The following is a 25,590-nucleotide window of genomic DNA, read 5'->3' as shown; positions in this document are numbered from 1 at the left end:
TGAAATGGAAGCACAGGTTGGAAGTGGACTTCATTTCCTGGTCTGGCAAAAAATAATTACTCTGTGTTAATTCTCCATAGGTAAACTTACAACATTCTCTCAGAAGAGGTGCAGTTCCTTTTCTCCTCTTCTACATTCCTGAAGATCAGTGTAGCACTGTTCCCATTGCCACTGTTCCTGCTCATCAGTGAAAGGCTATTGCCATGTCCTGCCACCACAACTGTGCAGTGGACTGGGGGCAAGCCCACCTGCAAACCTCCTGCCTGCCAGGGCACACTGCAGCCTGGAGGCTGAGCTCTGGGCAGGATTCATGTGATAGCCCTCAGTCACTTCATCTCTTTGTTTTTCTACTCTATTTAACCATTTATCCTATCTACTGCGCAATTATCTAACATACCAAACAATCAGAAAAAAGTTTTACAACACTTGACGAAAACTGACAGACAAATTCAGTAAGTCTAGTAAGTTCCACTGAGTGGTGTCATACAAACTGTGCTACCAAACTACAAAGCATTGTAGCACAGTCATAAATGAGAGTTTGTAGTATGTGTATAGTACCTTAAATATTTAGTCACACAAACACATTGTGCTTATGCAGCTTTCTCCATTTCAAGCTGAAAACGTGTTAATGATCATTACATTTATCAGTGATATTAAAAGTAGAATATTCATAGAATATTCACGTTTAAAAAAATAAATATTGATCACTTCATTTCACAAAACAAGTGTGTAGTGGGCTGCATGTAAAATAGTCATGCAGAGATGCAGACCTGGCAGGCTGGTAACTAGGCACATGTTGTACATGAGAAAGGATCATAATTAAAGGGAGGCTGGCTTCATTAAAATGACACAGTTACTTCAGTGCATGGAATAATGCTAGCTACCTTAACAGTTTGGAGTAATTTTTGTAGATGTTTAAATAATAAGATGACTCAGTTGGCCAGTTTCTTACAGACGTCACAGAGGAAGCAAGTCTAAAACCAGAATGTTTCTGAATTTTTTAATGAGATCAATGTCTGCTCCTGTCTTTGTTCACAGAATCCTTTCTCCTGTGCACTTCCATAGAAATAAATTAATCTAACTGAATAAGATGTTTTGTGGTTTCCTACATCAAAATGTCAATAAATACTACATTCTAACACAGGGAACAAAAACAAGCCTTAAACTGATATCAATAATCAGAGGAAAACAGACAGAGGAGGATCTCCACATGTATCATTTGGAAGCATTATATAATTTGCATGCAAATTAGACTGTTTTTTACTTGGAAAAAAACCTATTAAAACACACAGGATCAATACTGAGAGACCAGAAGAAATTGCATTTACTATCAGGAAATGCTTATAGCATCCTTTCTTTCAATTCAATTCAAGAGCTTTTTAAATAAATTCATTATGCATCAGGGTGTTTTGATATTGCAGTTTTCTCAAAAACAATGAAGAATATGCATTATTAAGCTTTATGTAATAAAAATTAATACACAGACTTTATCAGAATTTAAAGACAGCATGAATACTTAAAAAGGAAAGAAGAAAAAGTCATAATTTCTTTTTCATCTGGGCTTAAGTTTAAAAAAGGGAGACATAGCAAAATACAGGGAAAAATATCACCAAAACCTATTCTAGTTCATGTTCTGCAATGGTTTTAAAATTTACTCAAGATGTATTGGATTAAAATATTTCCACAGACCGAAGAGTCACTATTTAAAGTATGTTGTTATATAAGGAGCATTTTTCACTCTGACACACACCAGTTCAAATATAACAAGAAACGCCCTCAGTCTGTCAGCCCCCCCAAATATCTTCCGAAGAAGAATGAACAAAACATAACAGCAACTTATCAAATCATACATATTCTATATTATAATGCTGATGATTTTTAATCAATCCCGAAATCTTTCACATCATTTGACTTGTGTCATCATAACAGGACTGTAATTTCACACAGTGTCACTATCTTTTTATGAAAAAGAACGGAAGAAATATCTTGTACTGTCATTTTGTCCTTTGTAGTCTAGAAAGTGAGAGATTCCTTAATTGACATAGTGTCATCGCAAAAGTCTATTCTACATAATTACACCACGGCAACTGAAACCAGCTGTCAGCCATTCCATTACACTAAGTACAAACAGACATCTCAAGAAAAGTCACTGTTTCATGTGCATCAATTTAACATCAGCCCTACTTTTTCTTTTAAATGCTTTCTTTTTCCTTACTATTTTATTTAGTGACCTGAAATATACTACAATTAACAGAGAAAGCTGAATAAAACAGCACTTTTGAAAAACCTGGGGACTCAAAGTAGTACTTAAAGATTAATTGTGATGAATATCTGTACATAATTTTTACCAGTCACCTAGCAGCTTTCTGACTTCCACAATCCTTCATTGTATTAACAGTTCAGTATTTTACATATGAACTGTGACTCATTTTCTACAGTCTTTGCAATGGCATATAGATGTCTTGTTAATTTAGTCAGAGTTCCTCTGGCACAGGAAAAAACCCATCATTTTGTTTTTCTCACCTGTCATAATCCTATGTCTCTCAACACCCTTTCTCTGTGGCAATCTTCTCTTCATTTATTTTCTTTTATCAATTCCACAACTTTTTGTATCTTGTTTCCCTCTGTCTACACACTTTTCATTTTTCTTATTTCTAGTGTATCACCACAAACACATTTTCCTTTACTCCCTCAATCTCTCAAACTTCAGATTCACCCTTATCTCTTGGTATCCATCTCTATCTTCTAGTTCGTTCCCTCTCTGATTTCTCCTTTGAAAAAACAGAATTTCATTCCTGAAAATCACACATGAATTTTCTTTCATTTTATTTAAACCTAAAAATTCCTCTGAAATCTTAAAACTTACCCCATATTCCATAAGTTTCTTTGCACTGTTCCTAACATGAATTTCTCCCTCCTCCAGTGTTCTGCCCAGGCCAGAGACAACCTTTTACTTTTGATCCAGAGGGCAGCATGGCTTTGCTGATTCTGGGGATTGGGTTTCTTTTTGAGTTTATTTTCCAATGTAGAGTTTTCATTTGGTTTGGATATTTGAGGGGCACTGGGCTCTTTTTTTAATGCTGGCCTCTATATAATCTGTTTAAAAGTGTTGACATGTCAGTGCAAACCAGTTTATTATTCAGGGATATGGGAGAAGATGGTCTTTCTGAACACAGAAAAAACTGTAGCATCAATGTCAGGAATTATTGTAATAATGCATGGCTTGAAATAAAAATGTGATAGCTAGTCACAGAGGGCTACAGCAACAAAGTGAGTTCTACAAGCACAGATAACACAAAAGATACTTCTGCACCCCCAGTTCTTCATTACAGACTGAGACTATAAAGGCTGAGTCACTCACTCCTCCTGCCTGTGCTGTGTAACAAAAGTTGATATCCCTGTGTGCACCAACGGCTGTTTTTCAATGCTACTACTCAAACCATAAAGGCCTGTGATAACAAAAAGCTCCAAGACCCTCTCACTGAGCAGTTCAAAGGTAAAGCACGTGAGGAGCTGTTGCTTTCTAAAGAGCTGCTTCTCTGGCACGGTTTTGCTGAACAGGAGAAAAGCTGCACACCCTACAAGTGTTCAGGCTGAGAGATGCTTCTGGGAAATTGTAGGATTTTCTGCTGCTGTAAAACATTTGCTTGTGCCAGTCCTAAAGGATGACAAGTGCTAAAGCTCCATTTTACAAATTCCTTCTTGCTTTGACATATCAACACAGGGAAAGGAGGGCATAAAATCCTAAAATCATTCCTGGTACTACTTCATGGCTGGGGGGAAAAGCTTCTCTTGCAGCAGCTGAACGTGTTTGTACCTTTTTAGTGTATTTTTACCTTTTTAAAGAAATAAACAACTAAGATAGCATTTGTTCATCATAAAGCAAGGAATACAAGTTTTGCAATGTGGTGGTATTTAAAGAGGACAGCTGGAAGTCAAAATACTCGTTTACCATCTTTTGATGTTTAGAAACAAAAATAGTAACGTGTGCCTGGTGAATTTGAAGTCTGATCTCTGAGAGACACAATTACAAGCAGTCTTTATGAACCAAGAAACACAAACTGGGAAGACACAATGGAATAGATTGTACCTTTATAAAGTGGAGTTGTAATCCAGTTTGTATGGAAAAAGAGAATGGAAGTTGTGCCCCAAACCCTACTGAACCACAGCAGCAAACACAATACAGCATAAGTGATATCCTTCCTCTCAAAGAGGCTCAAGGCTCATTGAGTCTGGCAATTCAATTACCCTCTCAACCCAGGAACAACACTCCTCCCTTGTCCCTCTTCTACTCCAGAGCTCAGGTCTAATGGCAGAACAGCCAGAACAGCTACATTGTACATGGCCTGTAAATATCTAAAAAGCCTCAGGCTTAAGAGAACAAGAATCCCTGACCCTTTATGATTGCTATAGCCACTTCCCAACAAAACAAACCTCAAACAATAGAGCTTTTTAATACCTGAACAAAGTAATTCATTTTCAGTTTACTGCTGTCTAAATAGTCTATATTAATAATGAATCATGTTTAAATAAATACCTATGTGCAATACTGCTTACACAAGGATAAGGACAGGGAATTTACTGAACACAATCTTCTCTAAACAAGCAGAAGAGTAACCAGCTGAAGGGAGTTTCTCAAGTGGACGATGAGAGATTCAGAAGCAGGGCACAGACTTCAGTAAGTCTAGAAAATGTACCCCATTTCCCTGAATCTATTGACCTCAAACAGCTGAAAGTTCTATGTTTCATCTATTTATTTCTTCTAGAGGCTACCATACATATTTATTTAAATTAAAAATGGAAGTTTATTTATAAGATGAAAACAGCAAAAACAAATGTATCATATTGAAAATTATTTTCAATGGCATGCAAAATATCCTTGATCATCTTAAGCAAGATCTTCAGTGACAATAATGCAGAAGTTTTCATCAAGCTGAATATTCAGATTGCTGAATTATAATATCTAACTTATTATTTCAATAGAAGTTTAGCAAAATGCATAACAAAGTAAAAAATTACTTACTGGTTCCATTAAATCCTATCAAAATTATAAATCATAAGTTTTAGTTTTCAAAAGCACACCATTCTTGTCTTCTATCTGCTCTAAAAGTATATGGTGCAGGTACCACCATAGCAGGAAAATAAAAGAGAGTAGAGGACAGCACAGAGCAAGATAATATTCCTTGAGATTATCATCTTTATACCAGATTTCTTCCTATAGGAAATTTAAATTATAATCACATCTAAAAAAAATCAAAAACCACCAACACCCCCCCACCTCTGATGAAAGGAAAGGTTTGTAACTGTAATACCTCAGGTAGCAGAAAGGTTAAATATTATAATGCTCAGGTTTCTGAATACCATTGTATTTGAAAACCATCAAAGCCAAAAACTTTATATTAAAAGAGACACAAAGAAACAGAACTGCACTATACACTATTTGTATGGGCACAGAACAGAAGTAAAAATAAACAAAATTAGCTAACTCAAACTTGAAAATGTCTGTTCTAAACACTTTATTTTGAAGCCTTTACAAAGATAAGCCTTGAAATGCAATCTCACCCACAAAATTGCAAGTAACTGCTGTTATCTCCTGCCATGTACAACTGCAAGCCTGACTTTACCTTGTTTGCAATACTTGTGATGAATGACTTGATGTCCAGATTAGTTGGGCAACTCTTCTGGCAGGGGGCATCTGCACACTTTAAGCATCTACAGGAATAAAAGAAAATGTGTAAAAAAAAGGAGACATGGAATACAAATGCTGCCCTTAGCATAAGGTTTTCAAGTAAGCATGCTAAAAGATAAGTCACAAAGCAGTAATGCATAACACCTTCACAGAATTTGTATTTAAAACCTCAAAGCACTACATGATTATTAGTGACTGTCATCAGCAGAGATTAGTTATGTCTTTTGACTGAACTTTACATTGGAAGGCAGAGGATACCACTTACAAGCACACAAACACCACTGTTGAAATATCAGGAAACCCTCAAATTACATAGAGGGAATATTTTCCCTGGAATCCATGATTGCTAAACTTCTGACCAGTTCATTTTCCTATTTGAAAAAATCTGTGCTGTGAACCTAAATTTATTAACTAAGTTCTGGAAGTCTCATTATGAATTAAATGTTGAATGTTGGACAATCAGACATACAAAAGCAACAGTATTTCCACAAAGGAAGGAATTACTTTTTACTGTATGTCCAAAGAATAAGAATAGCTGATGAATTTTCAAGTCACTTTTCGATGAATTTCCTGTGATAAGTCTGTGACTCTCAAAAACAATTCAGTAGTCTTATATATACTTCCAACCAAAGTCCCTAAGACCTTCTTCCTGTCATTTCTAATGACAAAACCTAGCTAAGTAATAAGGTGGCAAAACATCCTAAGTAATAAAGATTGATTTTCTGTTTCTGCATAGTCAGTGTAATGATCTGGTTGCCTGCACCAGTCCCATCCAAGGATTAAGTCCTTAGGACAGTCTACACAACTTGCATTAAGCAAACCTAAAAAAAAAAGAAGTCATCTGAAGGAGTAAAGTGGTCCTCTATTAGGCACAAAGGTATTAGTACACAGCCTTGGTTTTATAGATCAATGATTATTGTAGGCTAAATGCCTCACTACTTGTCTCAGAATTTGTTAGGTTATTCCAAATGCTCTCTGAATATCATATTAGTAACATTTTGAATTAATGCAAATTGTAAGTTTAACAATCTATGGAAAACTAAATAAAAATCTGATTTTTGCATATTATTTGAGCCCAGATACTTAAGTACTTAGGTAAGTTCCACAAGTCTACCTTAATTATTGTTATTCAGTGCTAGGTAACAACATTGTGGAACTGCCTGGGACAGAGTATTTTAAAACACAGAACAGCTGCAAGAGGCCAGTAGACTAAATACAAAGAAATGAAGAGAAGTTTAAAAGGAAATAAATTACTGGACTACCTGCAGCAAAACACTATTCTGACTTTGTCAATCACACACATCAGGGTTTTTTTTGTTGTTGCTTTTTCAGTTCAGGTGGAATATGAGAGAAGGGGAAGGCTAGTTAAGTTAATTAGCCCTTCATCTTATTATGCATTATCATCTAGCTGGGTATTGCAGACAATATGGCACCAGAAAAATTTGAAAGCACATGTGGTAGTGGCTGCTTGGATTTTCTCACAGGACTAGTCATGGAAAAAAGGCCCCAGAGGATATACTTAAAGTAAACAGGTCTCACTGGCTGCAAACGATGGGAAACCTGCAGAAGCCAAACCTGGGTTCAAGACCACACTGGATTACGAGTTCAGTGAGCTGGGATGTGAAAAAAGCTGTGCAGCTGAGCATAACACTGCCCAGCACCACCTGTGACAGGTACATGTTATAAAAGCCTTAACAAGGAAAGGTGGGAGAGGGGGACCTCGAAAGGTTGTGGCCAGAACAGCCCGAGTCAAGAGGATGCTTTTAGCATTTTAAGCAGACAAGAATTTCTCTTCTTTGAAAAAAAGCAAAGTTCTAGTTCTAGAAGCCAGCAAAAAAGGAGATGCACTAGACAGAATAACACCACTACGAGGGTTCAGATGAGCAGTTTGACTGTGTAGGCAGTAAGGAAATAATAGAACTCAAAAATCATGCAATTAAAAAAGACATCAATTCCATTATGGCTTTTTACTCTCCACTTTCCTCAGTGTGGTTTTCTTTAAAATACAACAGTCTTGTATTCAAAATCAGAGTAAGCACACTGAACATAAAATACATTCTGTGGATTATATATAGAACAGTCTCATGTCAAAACTGCATGGCACCTGGCAGAATAAGCTGTGTACAGATTACTCATTCAGACTAGCAAGCATCTTTACCAAATTATTTCTCTTTTGATTTTTGAGCTGCTTCACAAATAACAGCTGTTGAAAATGTCAGCTACTGGGAGGGGCAGGTAATGCAAACTTGAATGTGAGCTTTGGGGAGGAGGGGAGGATGCCATGAATATGCCAATCCAGACTTTCTCTCATAATAATACCATCTTCCAGGCACTCTGCAGACTAAAGTGCACCAGGCTGCCATTAATCCCACTTATCACCATGACAGCTCAGTAATTACACTCCTGCTATAGCTAGGTACTGTAAGGTACTGTAGTCCTAATAAAACATCAAGCACTGTGCTGAATGCATGCTGGTGAGGTGTTCTATTAAACTTGGGGGGGTTGATCATCAAGTGACATTAGTGTTGACCTATTTTTCTATCTGACAATAAATTATCCTTTGACCATACCATCATAGATATTACAGAGTGCATTTACTGTACAAAGGAGCAAAGGTATTGCATTCTGGCAAATCAGCAAAAAGAATAAATAAAGTAGTAGAATCACACACCAGAAAGTTATTACATAAATTGCTGCAAGTGATTGATCCTTTCAAAAATCACAGGCAAAATACCATGCTTAAGGGAATGCACCAACAATTACTAGGAGCTTCAGTTCCACATGCATATACTCCAATGGAGAAACATTAAGTATTATTCTTCCTTTGTTTTTCTTCATCTGTCCTCCCACCCTGAAAAATCCCACCTTTCATTTTACAAGGTTATTTTATTACTATGATTTTGGTTCAAAATATCGTAAAAAAATTAGAAATTTAGATTAAATGTTTCTAATTCACCCGCCAGCTCCTGGAAAAATAAATAAAGAGGAGCATGCTCACTACTAAAAAAAAACAAACAAACAACATTCTCGACTACCTATGGACCTGTGCTAATCTGAGAACATATATCTTAGCATTTCTTAGTAAAAATATAAGAAAAATCCTACTAACTATCAGAAAACACCCTATATCACAAATTTTTCTCCCATTGTTCATGGAATAGCATCTCCTTAAGAAACATATAGGCTGTTTAGAATCTTAAAAGACACCACATTCACTTCACATGCATATTAATTTCCATATAAAAGGCAACACCAGTCTTTTCACTGCAGAAGAGAAATGGAAGCCACAGCCAAGACTAATTTTCAGTTAATAGCTTTTGTTGTACAGTTGTTGAAATTTTACCCAATATTTTATTTTGAAGTTAAAACTATCTGGCCCACAGCCCCATCTCCAGGTATAGGCCAGCTCTTAACACACTTTTGCTTCTAAACAGAGAAAGGCAATGTAGCTGTATTGTTATTACCTAAAAATGCAGCGAACAATTGTCTACCTCACTGGCAATAACATCACCTGGAGTGCAATCACATGAATGCTGAAAGGCCAGGGCTGAAACAGATAATCCAGAGTAACATGCCTCAACAAACTGTAGCTGTTAACCCATCAAATCCTCATGTATCACAAAACAGGCCAAATAACCTTTACTATGGTTACTGTTGGCAGAGGTTTAGAAGCAAATTGAATCCTAACTCATTTATGCAGGTTTCTGCAGGACATAAACAGTCATTTTGAAAAAAGGCTTCCAGCTCTACTACTTGTAGAATTTCTAAAACTTTATCCACTGCTCAGAGAAATAGCCCAGATGAAGTTCTGTATGTATTTGCTGAGGCTTTGGTCAATTAACTTTAAGAGAATGGTAGAAAGATTGGTTTGAACAGGAGACCAAACTTTGACCCAACCAAGGCTCTTCTTGATTCCATGTCTCTTGCACCACTCTAAACACTGAGCTGGGGACAGTAAGCATTGAAATAAGAAAGGTGCATGTCAGGAAGAAATGAATCTATTATTTCCAAATAAATCTAAATCCCAAATTGAATGCCCCTTGCCTTTGAGGGCAGAAGTGAAGAGTATTACATAGATTTTTCTCTTGAGGTTCAATCCTTTAATTACTTATGGCTAATCCTGTAGAATTTAGGCTTCCTTCTCCCTATTTGGTTTTGCTTCTTTCTGTACTGAAAGAGGGTCAAGGACCAACCTAAACAGAGATTTGGACATATATAAATTCATTTTAAAAAGGTAAGGGACACCAGGTAAGGAACCACAAACAAACAAACAAACAAAAAGCCATGCACCCAAAACTAACATTCACAGAGAAAAATCCCACATCCTTTTGTGTTTGTGTTCATTGCATTTCACAATAGACAGAAGATGAGAAAGAGATTATAAAGTAACCAGGAATGTTTTACCAGGTTTAAATATCAAAACACCATAAACACTTGATAAGTATACCAAAGACAAATGATACAGGAATATTCAAAGTCAAGAAAAAAGAATTCTCACATGCAAGGCCAGGAACTCTGTTGCCTAAGTACAATGTGGCAAAGCAACAACATCTTCAATTAGAATCAACTATGAAAACAATTTTGGACTACAGAAAACCCAAATCTAATTGCCAGGAAACACTCAGCACAAAGGGCACCAGAAACACAGCATTACAGACAAGTACATGTCCTGGTCCTGGATATGTCATACTGGGTGAATGGCAGCAGTCTTTCAGGTTATATTGCAAAATGACATGTAAAATATTCTATTTGTGAGAAATGCCCAGCCTGTTAGCAGTGCACAGGAGCCATAAGAAACAAACCATTCAGTATCATGTAAATTTGCAATGCCAGTTCATACCTAAAGAAAGAAGAAAGACTCCCACATTGTCACTGTTGCCTCTTCAGTCACCTGAAGTCCCATAAGCCTTCTGCAGATCCATAAAAAAATGTCACTACTTCTCTGTCACTAAGTTCACATGACCAGAGGAAGCAAATTTTAAATAGAGGCACTCTACAGGATTAGAGACAGACATGGCATTGCTTCTGGCAGTTACAGGACACGTAAGGGAGGTGCTTTTTATCGAAAAGAAGAAATGATCAGAGTTGAAAGTTAGTCTTCAGACACAAAAACCTCCTACCCTAGTGCAGAATAATGGCACTTACAGACAAGGTTATTTTTGGACACTTAAGAGGTGGTGAATCATATGGACATGGGCTCCAAATCATTCTATTCATCAATGCCTCATCTTTTTCTTTTCTTCTTTGGCTCTCTACACAGCTGTAACTCTTTTCTCATCTACTTCTGAATCCCCTCTGAGTGCAGGAACTCTCCCCTCCTCTTTGCTTCTGCTTGGCTGTCTTCCTGTTTTCTGTAGCCTTTCTTCCCCATTCGTCTGAAGCTTTTCCACTTCTCTGTCCTGTAACTTTTTATCATCTTTCATCATAGCGTCATTTTAATGGACAATGTTGATAATATAAAAAGAGGAGCCACTGTCTGCCATCAGGAACCTATGACAATGGTGTAGGAAAGTGTGCACCAGTCACTTTACAGTCCATCCTCTGAGTTGTTGTCAACTACCATTCAGCCCTTCAGAAACCTCCATTTCTGCACTAAAACTGTCATTGCCTAATGCCATGTCTTTGCATACTCTGTACAGTGCTATCTTGGTCTGTGATCACACACACAAATGGAGCCAAGCAGAGGAAAGGTAGGTTGGTGGGATTTCCTCTTAACCCCTCACTGAGCAGTGGGAACACAGCTGGGCTCTGTCCACCCTGCACCGAGGGGAGCAGCCTGCTCCCAGTCAGCTCATGGCAAGTTATGATGCTCTCCTTCAATTCTTCCTGTCATTTCACTGGGATACAGAATTATTCACCAATCATTTTGCAATATAACCTAAAGGATTGCAGCCTTTCACTCACTTTGTTTATATAACTTTTTTATATTTACTTTAATCGCATTTCTCCAATTTATAATGTTGCTGAATAAAGCTATTATATAAACTAGAGGGATTAAAAATAGAAAACACAGTTCCATTTACAGAATACTGTAGCACAAAGCATATAGATCAGCTGATGCCAAATCAAAAAAACTGTATCATCCTTTTGACATATTAGAAATCAATTTTTTTATATTGATGGTGAAAATAATTTCAACCATTCATTACAGCAATGTTAATTCTAAGCATGGTCCCCTTTTTCTTGTTTCATAGTAAGCATTATGAAATTGCTGTGTTTTCAACAGTATTAATCAACATTCAAAATTCATTAAATTGTCCCAGAAAAACTATGTCTAGTCAAAGGTTTTGTTGCCACCAACAAAATACCTTTATTTAAATCTTAAATTTTTTTAGTTACAAAAACCAAATACTTAAAAGTCAATCTGCAACATCTCTGCTAATGATTAAATTTCATACTACATATTTCTTAGTATTTTCTCAGCTTCATAGGAACACAATAGTTTCCTGCTTATGATAATAAATTTGATTGTACCCATACTATCCAGTTGTGCAAAATTTACACAAGAAACCCACTTTTTGATAAAACACTGATAGTACCTATTTAGACCTCACACTGTGCTCTTCAAGTCCTTGAAAGCAGCATTTTACTTGCCAAAGCAGCCACTTGTGGCCCAGCCACACCTCGCCTTGTGGAGCTTTTTAAACGGCTACATTTATGTTCACCACAACAGTGATCCCTTTCACATAAGAGACAGCTGTTACACGATGTTCAATATCCTTTTAATCCTCTATAGACTGTAGACAGAAAGGTTGACAGAACTGACAGTTTTTATTATGGCTTGTCCTGTACACAATAATCTTCTTTTGCCTGGACTATTCTCCTAGAAGCGTTACAGATTTTTTGACTCACATCAAGAATTCTTTCTAGGGTTTTTAGGAGACAAGAAATTAGTTTTATGTGGCATGGTTCTTGTCCTGTGTAAATTACCTTTCCAGAATATGAAACACCTGTTGTCTGTTTATCTTAATGTCAACAAAACTCCTCTGGGTTCACTTCAGGCAAAATACACTTTGTAAGTTTAGTCAAAGGTGTTTTTTCTCCCAAAATGCCTTCATCATACACGCTCATCTTACAAATGCCACTCTGTTCAATATATCATTATTATCACAAGCACAAATCTACCACTTATTTAGACTGAAAACATTGATTAAATTTAAGAATAATATATATAAACAATCTATGATACAATATAACCTAACTAAAATGCATTAATTGAAAATTCAAGAAAATGTTCTCAATTAAAAACTAGAAACCCAGAAGAAATGGATTTCCTCACTACAGCACCACAATCTGTCTTGCAATTTAGGCATGCCAGCAATTCTACCACAATTAACAGAAGAGTGATTTAAACAAAGAACTTTTGTGGAGAATTAGTCATGGGAAAGGCAGTAATAGCATAAGCTAAAGTTTCCCTTTTTAGGATCTGAGCACCAAAAAATTCCCCAGTTCTCTCTTTTCCATCACCCTGCAATTATCCACAGATCTGACTGAATACTGATCTAGAACCCTGCCACTCACAGGTCAGGCTGCACTGCTCTCTGCACACAATGCATTCCCACCGTTTCCCAACTCATGATGCTAATATTAGCAAGGGGTTGGAATGTGGGAGAAAGGAAGAAAAGAAGGCAAAAGTCCAGGAGGCTTTTAGCTTTGCTGTTGGTGTCACCTGAACGCCTGACCCTATACTGGGCATAATCTGGAGGTAGGCAAAAGCACAAATTAAATAATTGAATTTTGGACTAAAAGTAAAAACTTCAAAGGTTCCAGTTGCTCTTGTTTTCACATTTCCAGAAACAAAAAAGAATTATCAGTTTTGGCTGCTGCCACTGTTTAGAACTCCAGAGAATATTGAGAGGTCAGTCACCTTTCCACTGCAAACTTGATAAAGATGATTCTTCCAATGGAGGAGATAAGTCATCAATCCCAGCTGACCACCTTTTACCAAGTTTTAAAACATGGAAAGAAAGGCAGTTTCCTTAGTAAATAAAGCTCAGTCCTTCCAGACAGTGAACATTCCAATTCATTATCAGACTGCTTAACTGCGCTCTATTTTAATATATGTAGTCCCCAGTGGGACCCAGTCAGACCATTCAATTGCTTATAATGAAAATGCTTAAGCAATTTCTTAAGCCAGACTCATGCAAGTCTTCCAGAAGTGAGTTCCCAGCACTCCAGTGACCTCACTCTTCCTCACCTTAATCTGCAACTACACCAAATCTGCAGCTACAGATTTGAGAGCCATGTGCCACTACTCCTGTCTTTTCCTCCTTTTGGAAACTACAAGAATTCAGCAGAGGATTCTAAGATTTAATATTTCATCTAGAAATTGCATGTGTACAAGGACTGTCTTTCATCCTCTTTTTCAAATGAAGAGGTTTGTCTAAGATACTTTAAGTGAGAATGCAACTTGTTAATACCCTCAGTCATCAAGAACCAGAAAAAAGGAAATCTGCTTGCTATTTCAGTTCTGATTTTCTGTGCTGCAAACAACTGGTACATTTTTTGGTCATAAGAAAATAATGTTGCCCTGTTTATAATATATAAGCATTTTTTAAATAGGTGGCATGTTCTTGCATGCTTTGATGCTTAAGATAATTATTTGGCTTTTCTTTTCTACCTTAAATTTACTCAAAAAGTAGATTCAAAACCAGCATCCCCTCAGCAAATAAAAAGAGCTTTATGACACAATTACAGAAATCACAGAAGGAAATGACAGAGGCGAGCACAGAGTAAAGACAAACCCTGAGCAAATTACACTAAGAATCAGTGTTGCATTCTTTTTATCTTGAACTTAAAGATATAAGTAACATTTTAATAGTAGATAGCAGAAAATTCAATCTTAATGGTTTGCAAGAGGGAAATACACTAACTCATTAAGACAAAAGTATTGGTCTTGTATGTGCTATATCCAGATTTTGCTATAACCACCCTCACTGGGAGAAATTTTATAACATTCATACATTCACAGTATGATAATATGAATAAATGACATAGCTGAAAGTAACTGTCCAGACTTCACATTATGTGAAACCAATACACCATTTATATTTTTTTAGCTGGGGCTCTCCACCAGCTAAAAAAACCCCAAAACCAAAACCAAAGCAGAGCAATAACAAACCCCCACCAAACAAACAAAATAAAACAAAAAATATGGACAAAGCCTGTCTGTAGATCACCAAATAAATTTAACACCTGGCCCCTTGGTAGCAAGGCTGCTTCACAGAAGCACTCCATTGTATATTTGTACCTTTTCACAGTTTCATTCTTCCAGTGTAGAAATCTACATGCAAATCTCTTATGCAAACTAGTTAATTGGAGAGAGCTGTTCAAGCTTTACATTTTCACCATGTTACATGGACCTGTAGAAGGCTGGACTACGTGACCCACCAGGTTTATGCTATCTTTCCTATTTCTCCTAGTATGCTGAATAATGGCCTTTTAAAATGGCAAATTTATCTATCTACAGTTGAGGTTTCCCATACAGATAAGCAGACTCTAAAAATTTAAGAGTTCATGTCTGTGTCAAGTTATTTAGGACTACAGGAGTGACGTGAGTATTCATTTTCCTTATAAATTAAATCCTTATTTTAAGCACTTTACCAGGCACCCCAAAATTAGGATAAATAAAAAGGACCGTGGTTAAAATAAAAGTACCCAAAGGATCTAAAATATGATTATACACAACGATTTTCCAAGTATAACCACATGAAGATCTTTCAAAAACAGTTTGATTTCTGAGCACTACAGCATGGTCTTTTAGGTCAACATATATTGACAAAGAAAACTCCATCTACTAGCTAAAGATAGAAAAGACTCTGGATTTTCAACATTGAGAAGGCTTTGGGAGGGCAACTAGAGAATAATCAGTGTTTGCAAAAATGGGACAAATATTTATTGCTAAAAAGAAGGTACCAAAATCTTGCATTTTAGGTTTCAGCTTTACAAGCTAAGTAAGGAGAATTTTCACATTTTTTTGAAAAGATTATATAAAGGAAAGCATTTGTCACATTTCCTCCCATACTATAGTTAATGGCATAAGAACGAATACATTTGCTGTGATGGCTCAGCAGTTAAGTGCTGACTGGAAAATATTAAAAGAAATAGTTGGGTTTTTTTCAGAGAAACACAGCTTTAAGAAATTTTAGGATGCATTAAAAAGTCATTAATCTGTTGGTTCATGATAGTTTGATAGATCACCTGTTCTTGAATTTGTGGCATTGTTCTTCTTTGTACATGCTCAAATTGTAAGACCTACATCAAACACAGCAACCCCAGGACTGCAAATGTAGTGTGGCTGAAAAAGCACACTTTTCTCATTTCCCAAAGGCACTGCATTTTCAAAAACCTGCTGGAAGGATTTAAATATTCTCTTTTGGTAGATAATTTTGCTTGCTACAAATGAGCAGATGTCTGCCTTTTGGCAATTCTTTTTTATGCAGTTATTTGAAAACAATTACAGAAAAAATATTAAAATTTATTTATAAAAAAATACTCCACAAAGATCTACATTTCTCAGACTAGTCATACAGACATTTCAGAAATCCTGTGAATCAGTACAAAATGCTTCTTCTCTTCCACCCTCTCCAGTAGTACCTCTTTTACACAAAATCACACACAATACACATTAGCAACTCCCCTACTATTCCTGCATCCCAGACTTAGATGCCTGGATTTTAGCATTGCTCTTTCTAACCCAGAAACATTAGGGTTTAATGAATGCATCTGATAACTTCCAGAGTTTCATACCCCAGGATTTACAGGATACCAACACAATCACAGGTACAGCTCACTTACCAGTGCCTCTCTTCCTTAACACTGAGGGCTGCCAATTGTTTTCTTTACTCCAGGTGAATGCCCAGATCTGCTGGCTGCAAACTCAGACAGCTCTTATTAAATTTCTTGGCAGTAAGAATCCTGAGCTCTGGTACCCATGCTTACAAATTAAGCCAACAAGAAAACCTCCCTGACAGCTACTACTGTCAGTCTGCTCCATTCCTGCATCCCTGGCTGCAGGACCTCAGGAGCCAATCCTACCTATTGTTCCCCTTGTCCTTGGCTGGATCTGATCCCAGCAGAATATATTCCAGTTTGGGGTTACTGTAGACTAGTGAGAGTTTTGATTGTGAATGATGCTGCTGATTTATCAGATTCCGTTCTGTCAGAACTTGACTGGTTAACAATTTTAAAAGCAGTTAGCTCATTTTCATGAAGATATCTTGATATTGGCTTACCGAATTTAAGCAGGAGAAGGGAAGATATTTTGTGTTAGAATCCCACTCCAACCCCTTTCAGGTAAATTCAGAGGATATATTTTCTATGATAGGCTGTGTGTTACACATTGATCTGTCAAGAAAGGCTCCCAAATATACTAGAGCTACTTAGGCTACATCTTCCTCCTCTAACTGAACTTACTCAGCTCAAAGAAAATAATATCAATTCAAATCAACACTTATGGTTTTAAAACAATATAAATTCAAACCAAACAGTTTGTTGTGCTGTCAATATGTGTTCAAGCATGTAACACGAAGCAATGGAACAGAGGATAACAAATGCAACTAAAGGGTGTTTAGTAACTTCTAGTTTAGTCAATGCAATTTGTTTTTGTTTGCAAGCCTACAATAGCAGAAAGATAGAATTATCCACTCTCTAATTTCCTGTTTCACCAAGGATGCAAAATGTACTACTAGTCACCTCATGACTGGAAACAATTTCTTGGAAATAGCCTCTATTATTGTTTCCTATACTGAGGCAATTTTTTGCATAACCAGATGGGATATTTTTCCAATCATAAAACGTCTGTCTTTCTGAAAATGAAGACAGGAGTAAAGAACAGTAAAAGCTCTACCTTTTCTTCATCCCTTCACTCCCTTATCCATGACCAGCCTCTTCAGCCCTTTCAAAAAGCAGGAGCATTTCAGAAAGAAAGGATTTTGACAGTTATCGCTCAAAGACAAAAATAAAATTTAAAAAAAATTCAATTCCCAAAATACAAAAAAACAATTCAAATCAGAGTAATTAATACCCGAGTTTGTGACAGTATTTTGGAAGATCTCTCTACAAATCCATTTTGGTGGTTTACACATGCTAAGATCCAGCAACTTAAGTAATACTCTTTTGCTTACAAAACACGACCATGCAAAACTCTGTCCTCAATTCAAAACAAAAGCAATAGAAATGTGCACAATATATTACATAGGGCAATATAACCCTCTCAGTGTTCAGCAAAGAGGAGGGAGTGACTGGAAAACTGCTCTACTGATAGCTTAGCATGATCTTTCCTAAAATATACTTGAATATGTTTACTAGCACTGTGCAAGATGATGTACCAGCAAAAACAGTTAACACTGAACCACAAATGTCAAAACAGACTAAGAACATTATGTGATACATTATTCTTTTTTTGATTGTGTTTGTTCATTTCCTAATTTGCACGATTCAGTAATTCATAAAAGAGTCTCCCTATCATTAGTGCAAATCAGTAATTTTCTAGCACATAGTTAAAAATGCACATCAAATTTATACTATACATTGCATGCTTGTTGCCTCTGAGAAGATGAAAAAATATTACATGGTCAAATGAAATCCTTGGGTGATTATTTTTAACCTGAAAATAGCTCTAAACAACCTCCTGACATATTTCTCAACATCAGCCTGGTGGGAGTATATCACTCACCAGCATTTTTCTGCTTAGCATGAAAATATAAAGCTATTTTTTTCTGAATAGCTCCTGATAGCACTACTATTCACATATTTTAAACTAAAGTCATTTCTTTACTGGATGAATCCTATTACTGCCACACAAGTAACATTATACCTGTCCTAATCCTTTTCTAACACACACTTTTCCCATAATATAAGGCTAAGTTACTACGTAGAGATAAATCTCAAATTAGATGCAGGTTTAAGAAAAAATTTAAACATCATACTTTCGTTTTAGATTCAGGCAAAACATCATATAGCTATATTTCACAGTATTGCTCTGCATGCACCATCATTTTTGGAAGAAGAAATGTTCTTCTTAAAGCACCTACCTCATTTCTACAGTCTGTGTACTATTTACACAATACACACAATAAAAATAATATTATGAACATTTAAACTAAGTTTTATGTTCCAAAAGAACAAGGAAACCTGACTGATTTTGAGATGTTGTGATTTAGTGTTACTTTTCTATTGAGACAAAAAATTAACAAGTTCAACATTTTCACTATTCTTACAATATATGCAACGCAAGGTGTGGGACTCAACCCTACTCAACCAGAAGAGTTGAAATTAGTTTAGTCATCAGTCATGAATTATGTGTGACAAATGCCCTCAAGTATTCCATCTTTTTACATAGTCAGTTCATAATGGCTCTTGCTAGTATCTATTAAATATTTTATGAATTTATCATGAATATAAAGTATGACATTACTACCTTATTCTTGGAGAAATAAGAGATTCAATTACTGACACACTGTATCCAGGGGTGGGGGAATACAAGTGGGAAAAATGTCACTTAAGAAAAAGAAAACAAAAACCCAACAGTAGCAAGCATTAAGTAAACACAAACACCTTGCTAGGCCAAGTTTTTAATGCCAAACCTATTCCAAGTGGCCAAGTGTTTCAGAATGCTACAGACACCAGTTCTGGGACTAGTACTTACAGCACAGAAACCCACAGTTCTGCTACAAATAAACCAATATTTATTTGCTGATTTTTCAGAATGTCACATCCTCCTTTTAAACAAAAACAGCTATTTGAGTCATATTACAAATTGCAAATATTTAAATTTGCATCGTGTTTTATGAACATGCACACTGCATTGTACTAAATCATTATATTGGTACACCTTGGGTTATGTGACAAACATGCATCTAAATACTGTTCTAACACAACCAGTCTGAATTTTTCTGCCCAGCTACAAACTATTTATTTTAATAGAGACCAGGAGCATTTTTTTTTGTGGGCTCAGAACTCAGCCTTACACCACAACCTAAAAATAGGTGACACAACTTTTGCCTCACTAACCAAGAGACAAAACTGCAGACGCCTGAACCAAGCATCATGAACCAAGGAGCCACTTTTCAAAAACATTCTTTTGTAAACCATGACTTCTTGCTAACATAAAACTTAGCTGCTTTGTGACTCCTGTGATTAGTGTTCATCCAGAAAATGGTCTATTACAGTTTTGAATGCAGTTTTGACCCTTAAATATAAGGATCTTTGACTTGAGACATCTCAGCAGCCTGAAGAATATAACTGACTCTCAGGGTGTTGCCCAACCCTCAGCATTGTTCAGATCTGCCATCCTTGGGGAAGTGGACCAGGTGAAAATAAAGCCATAACCCTCCACTTTGCATCTGGAAGTAATAAAGTCAGTGCCTATAACCACATGTGAAAGAATTAGCTCTGTCCATTTCTTATTCAGCCAGTTAATTTAAGCTCAGCATAATGTTGAGACATTTTCTGTTTGCCCACAGAGACTGTAAAGTAACCACCCTTGGAGGTATTAAAAACTTTTATTAAAAACCAGTAGAAGAAACAGATCATTTATTTTAAAATACAGAGGGAGGAAGAGGAAGAAAGAAGCTATCAGTAACATGAAATGTCATTTTCATAGCACACAAGTACTTTGGGTTAATTACTGCTAAGGTGGTTAGCCTATTCAAGTTTTAATCAACAGAGCCCTACTCTGCTGCAGATGCTAACATCTGGAAAAGTTTTACCTCCTTCAGGCACTGTAGCACCTGGAGAAGCCACAGGGAAGGTAACATGGAGTCTTCCTGACATTGCTGCAGCAGCTGTCTACTCGGGAGGAGGCACATTCTGACTTGCACCAGACAGCAGCATTGTACAAACCCACACTCCCTCTTATTAAATACAGTCTATAAGCAACACTAGGAAATCTGCACTGAGAACAGACTTACCATATGATAAAAATATCAGAATTCATTAGTGAGATGTACTTAAAGCTTTTAATTTTGTCACATGGGTACAGACCTTGATTTGGCAATCTTTCATGTGGCAGATATATCACTAATAAAATCATACCACTCATGGTGATATTGTAACTTCTGTCTAACAGTGCAATACCTTTGATTTAAACACATAAATTTTAACAGGACTGTTGTTTAAAAACACAACCAAAAAGCTGAAAAATATTTATTACATTAACTTATTTTCATGACTTCTCTTTTTAGTGGGTCTACTAACTGAAAGCAAAAAGGTAGGCACTAATGAGAAAACTTTAGTACAAGAACCCAATATACTGGACACCACAGAAAACTGTTAATCCTTCACCAATCCAATCTTGGAACAAGGGACCAATGGTTTATTCCTCCTTGAAAGCACATCCCAGTTGCAAGATGAGCATTGCAAACTTCCCCAAAGTGAGCTATAGAGCAGGATCAGTACAAGCACTGCAGCCCTTCCCATGTGAAGGCTATACCATGCCACACCACGATCACAAAACACAACAAGCAGAAGATTAAAATCTTGAACATGGATTCATTGGGATTTCTTTTACAAAGGCATACTAATAAGAATGATGATCACTTTTCCAGGTTAAATTCCCATCCTATTTGTCTGCGTGGAAATAAATGCTAATATCAACAAACTGCAGTGGAAGAAAAGGTAAAAGCAGTATCACCAATCCTAGGTTTTCATTTACTATTTACTCAAATCTTTTTCAAAACCATAGCACCCCAGTACACATTCATGCGAGAGGTATTTTCATCAGCAACGTGCCCAGGAATATCTGGAGTAACAAAAAGTGAAGAAATACTTATGCTTCCCTCAACTTCACAATACCAGAATGCTACGAAATAAAAACAGAGTGCAAGGCTTGTAACATCAGTATGTCTCCCAAATCCACTGCAACAACAGCATAGCCTAGCATGTCTCATAATATTTAATAAACTTGCTGCAAATCAGTGTAGCAAGAACAATCTTCCTTGTTCTTGCAATAAACTGCTGTTAGGCTCTTCCTAACTCTACAGAAAATGTTCTCAGAGCATTTCCACTATGCTACATAAAAAGTGCAGTACTAATGCCATGTACTAACATAACTCAGAACTTCAAATTTTTTATATTCTTACCAGTCAATCTACTTCTATAGGAAAAAGAAACCAGACTTCAGACTACTGCTCCACAAAAATCTGTAGATCTTAGGACTTTTTAAAGATTTTCTAGAAGGTGAGAGCAGTCTTTCAGATGTAAAACATACCAATGAAAGTTACTCAGCAGAGAAGACCAACTTCTTTTCTTTATCTCAGTCTGTAAACACAGGTAAAGCTGACAATTGTCAATCTATTAGAGTCAATAACCCATTGATCTCAATGAGGCAATATGCAAAACTAAAGAGAGACAATAGATTTTACAGATTAGTGGATCAGTAGATACCACCATTATTTGCTCAGTACCACATTATCAAACTCAGCTCACATGGAGGGGATAGACATACCTCTCCCCTTTTGAACACTGCTTTCCAGTTCTACCCTTTCACTCATGGCTCTGCAATGCGGAGTATTTCTGGATCTGTCTGCTACAGTTCTTACTCTTCAGTGCAGACTCCACTTCCAGTCTCTGTCCAGTAGATCCAGTGAGATGGTCACTTACTAAACACATCCATACTCTACACATACTACACACTAATTACACACCTAAAGAAATTGTCAGGCCTTACAGAGCCTTATCCCAGTGACATCAGTGGTAAGCAGCATACACAGCTCCCAGACACTTCTTAAGCTGGTTCAAATCTCCACAGCAGTCTAAAACAGAGATGACATTGGGATGGCTCCTATCATAAAATCTCTCTCCCATAGTCCAGGGCCAAGCAATGTATCCAGAGGAATTATTTTGATGACTTAATGCTAATACTGAAATTACGTTATAAATCAAGGCATAAGAAGAAGTGTGTATTCAAAATGCAGAGAATGCAAAACTAAATCTCATTGCACTTCAAAGGAGACAAAGTCAGTTACCCAGGCAGACACCCAGTTATTGATCCACTCTCATCTGAAGATTTTGAATCAAATTATTAAATCAAGAAGAGTAAGAGCTCAAATATGCCCAAGGCAGGGAGATTCTTGGGGGTTCCTGACAGATCCATAATTTTTAACACAGCTCTTAGAGTCTTTGTAGTTATCCTCTCCCATTTGCTTACACTTGTGAAAAACAGAGGCTTTGGTATAAAAAACAGAGATGTGAATGGATACATAAAAAATACGTGTGGATAAAATCCAAGAGGCTTTGAAGTCTAAAGTGAACCTAGCCATCCCATATTGTCTTGAGCTGTTTCTAATTCACCTCAACACAAACAAGATTAGAATGATAACAGTTATCTTGAGAATTGCAATATACCTCCTTGCATTTCCACAAAAATCAGAATTACCTTTCCTCAAATCACCCAAGTGATTTCAATTACAGGGTCAGGCTTGAAGATACAGAAGAAAGACTGACTCTTCTCACCATTCCAAAACTTTAGAGGTATTTTAAAATATCCTACCTTCTAAATCTTACATTCAGCAACACAACCTCTCATTCAGAGAATTAGCTTTTATTTTGACTGCTTGTCTTCTGTGTCATTCAGGCACGTGCTATTCCTTTTCCATCAATTCAAAAGACAAGTATTGAAACAGTATTTTTGACTGCTGTTTCATCTTCAAAGGCAAGACTTGGGCTTTGAAGACCCAAAGTTAAGTAAAGCTGACTTCTTCAACCCAACTTGGATATTCAGGCTTCTAACACACACGAAATGAATGGACAGAGTAGTAGGGGTATATGTAAGAGATTCTCAAAAAAGCAGCCAAGATGTTAGCTGCTAAGAGTTCAGTTGCTAAATATTTGACAGGGTCAGAGATAAACTACAGCCATGCCTTTCCTTTACCAAAGGCTACCACTGTGCACTTGCTCATGAGGAAATAAATTTGAGATCTGCTTTTCCATCTGAAAATAGAAAAAAAAAAAATATCAAAACAGTTTGACAACAACCATTATCAGACAACCTACGTTTGAGCCCTAAGCTGTGAAAAAAATCAGGAAGAGCAGGGATTTGAACTCACATATTTAACATGTGAAATACTTGGTAAACCTAGTAGCTTTTGGTATCAGAGAGTTTCTAAGCTCCCTCTGTACATCTGGCTTGGTTAACCTGTCAGCACTGAACCAACATGGAGCAGGAAGAGCCCATTTGGAAACCTACTGCAGAGTTCAGTGCTGAGAAGCTCTTTTATGGAAGGGCAGCCTAAGTACTCTGACAGCATTTAGGTGCTCTTGGGCTTTAGGAAGGTAAAGTGCCAACTCCTAAGTGACTTTATTAATTCCTCTCCAGTCTCTCATAACTACCAGGTACTAAATTTGACCTGGTAATCTTAAAGATATTCTCACATATTCTCAACCTCCTCAATATAAAAACTGATTAAATAATCAGCCAGTTCCTTTGAAAAATACTATATACTGTTCTTCTTTGAAAAATACAATATGCTGTTCAATAAGTTTGAAAAATAGATATATTCTGAAGAACAGATGTGCAGCATTTCAAAAATCCCATTTCCAGAGAAAGAAGGTCCAAATGGATACTTCCAAGGATGCAAACTAGATGCTGTATTCAATAAACATATCTATTTCTGTTTAAAATGATATGAAGCACTATAGACACTGTTTTGATGCTATATATGGTACATTACTCATTCTGAGGAATAGTTAGCTGAGTATTTTACAAATGGAAGAAAATAGCTACTTGCACATACATTTGTGATTCAAAGCCCTCATTTAAGCAATGACACCCATCCATCTGAAGTATGCAATGGTGCATGCTTTTTTATAACAGTTCTTTACATACAATGAGAAAATCTAAATATACACCATGTTTATAGCATATCAGGCAGTCTTTCTGGTACATCAGCCTGGTGCTGATGTTGCACGAGCACCTGACAGCACATCAACCATTCCATCACTCATTAATATATATCCCTGCAGCTTTCAGAAGGAGACAGATGATCTTCCCTTGGAGGCCAGCACAGCTTGACTGTACTGATGGGTGCCCAGTTTGACCTCTAAATCTCTGGGGAGCATTCCACAGCAAAAAAAATATTAAGAACTGATTAAATATCTTGTTTCCTCAACAACACTATAGAAGGCATTTAAGAAATAAAACCCCCAACTTTTATAAGCTTATATTAACCATAACAGTAAAAATGATAAAAAATATTTTGACAGACTTCTTTTAATAAGTTACTACTATTGGTAGCAATTTGTTTTTTTCTCTCAGCTGTTCACCTACAGACAGACACAGCCAACAGGAAGTATTCAGACATTTTTATAATGTCATCAAATTTGACAAAACCAGACTACCACCACTATTATTACAACCTCGAGAAAATGAAGTATATCCATGATCCAAAACTAGTAAAAGAGTACAAGAAAGCCATACAGGCTTTACATACTTCCATGTAAGCATCTTTTAGTTTTGAGACACAGAAAAAGCATGCTTAGCCTGATCTGAATTGCTGCAGTGTTCTTGTTAAAAATCACCATCTGTCAGAGATTATCCTGTTTTACACAGAGGGAACATGCATTAATTATTAATCCTACTCCTCACAGAAATGTACTCACACAAGATCAGTACTATCCATGGTGTCACAGGAGTATTAGTGTTCTTAGCAGGTAGTCTCTGGATGAAACTCAGGATTGATCCATTGAGAACTTCCAGCAAATGAGCTGCTTCAGGGCAGGTCACTGGCCAGGGCATCATCTCTATAGAAGCAATAGCTGAATTCCAAGGTCTTGAGTCTGTTTCCATGAGCCAACATAAATGCAACATACAGTACAGATATTGCCTTTACCAAGACAAGCACTGTGGCTCTATGCTGTGCACACACTAAAACTCATGGTCAAGTTTAAGCATAAGAATTTGG

General features: G+C 36.7%; 1 protein-coding gene across 2 annotated transcripts in view; it reads right to left on the bottom strand.

The window, feature by feature from the left end:
* DPYD (dihydropyrimidine dehydrogenase) overlaps window positions 1-25,590 on the bottom strand; it is a 316,439-nt gene that overhangs the window by 231,331 nt on the left and 59,518 nt on the right. For both annotated transcript variants that reach the window (XM_056497180.1, XM_056497181.1), the window contains exon 4: window positions 5,625-5,712. In XM_056497180.1, the coding sequence (XP_056353155.1) occupies window positions 5,625-5,712 (88 nt within the window). The remainder of the gene's footprint in view (window positions 1-5,624; window positions 5,713-25,590) is intronic.

Source organism: Oenanthe melanoleuca, chromosome 8 (genome assembly GCF_029582105.1).
Source record: "Oenanthe melanoleuca isolate GR-GAL-2019-014 chromosome 8, OMel1.0, whole genome shotgun sequence".
Lineage (NCBI taxonomy): Eukaryota > Metazoa > Chordata > Aves > Passeriformes > Muscicapidae > Oenanthe > Oenanthe melanoleuca.
The sequence above is the reverse complement of the archived record's forward strand: the minus strand, read 5'-3'. Positions and strand labels throughout refer to the sequence as shown.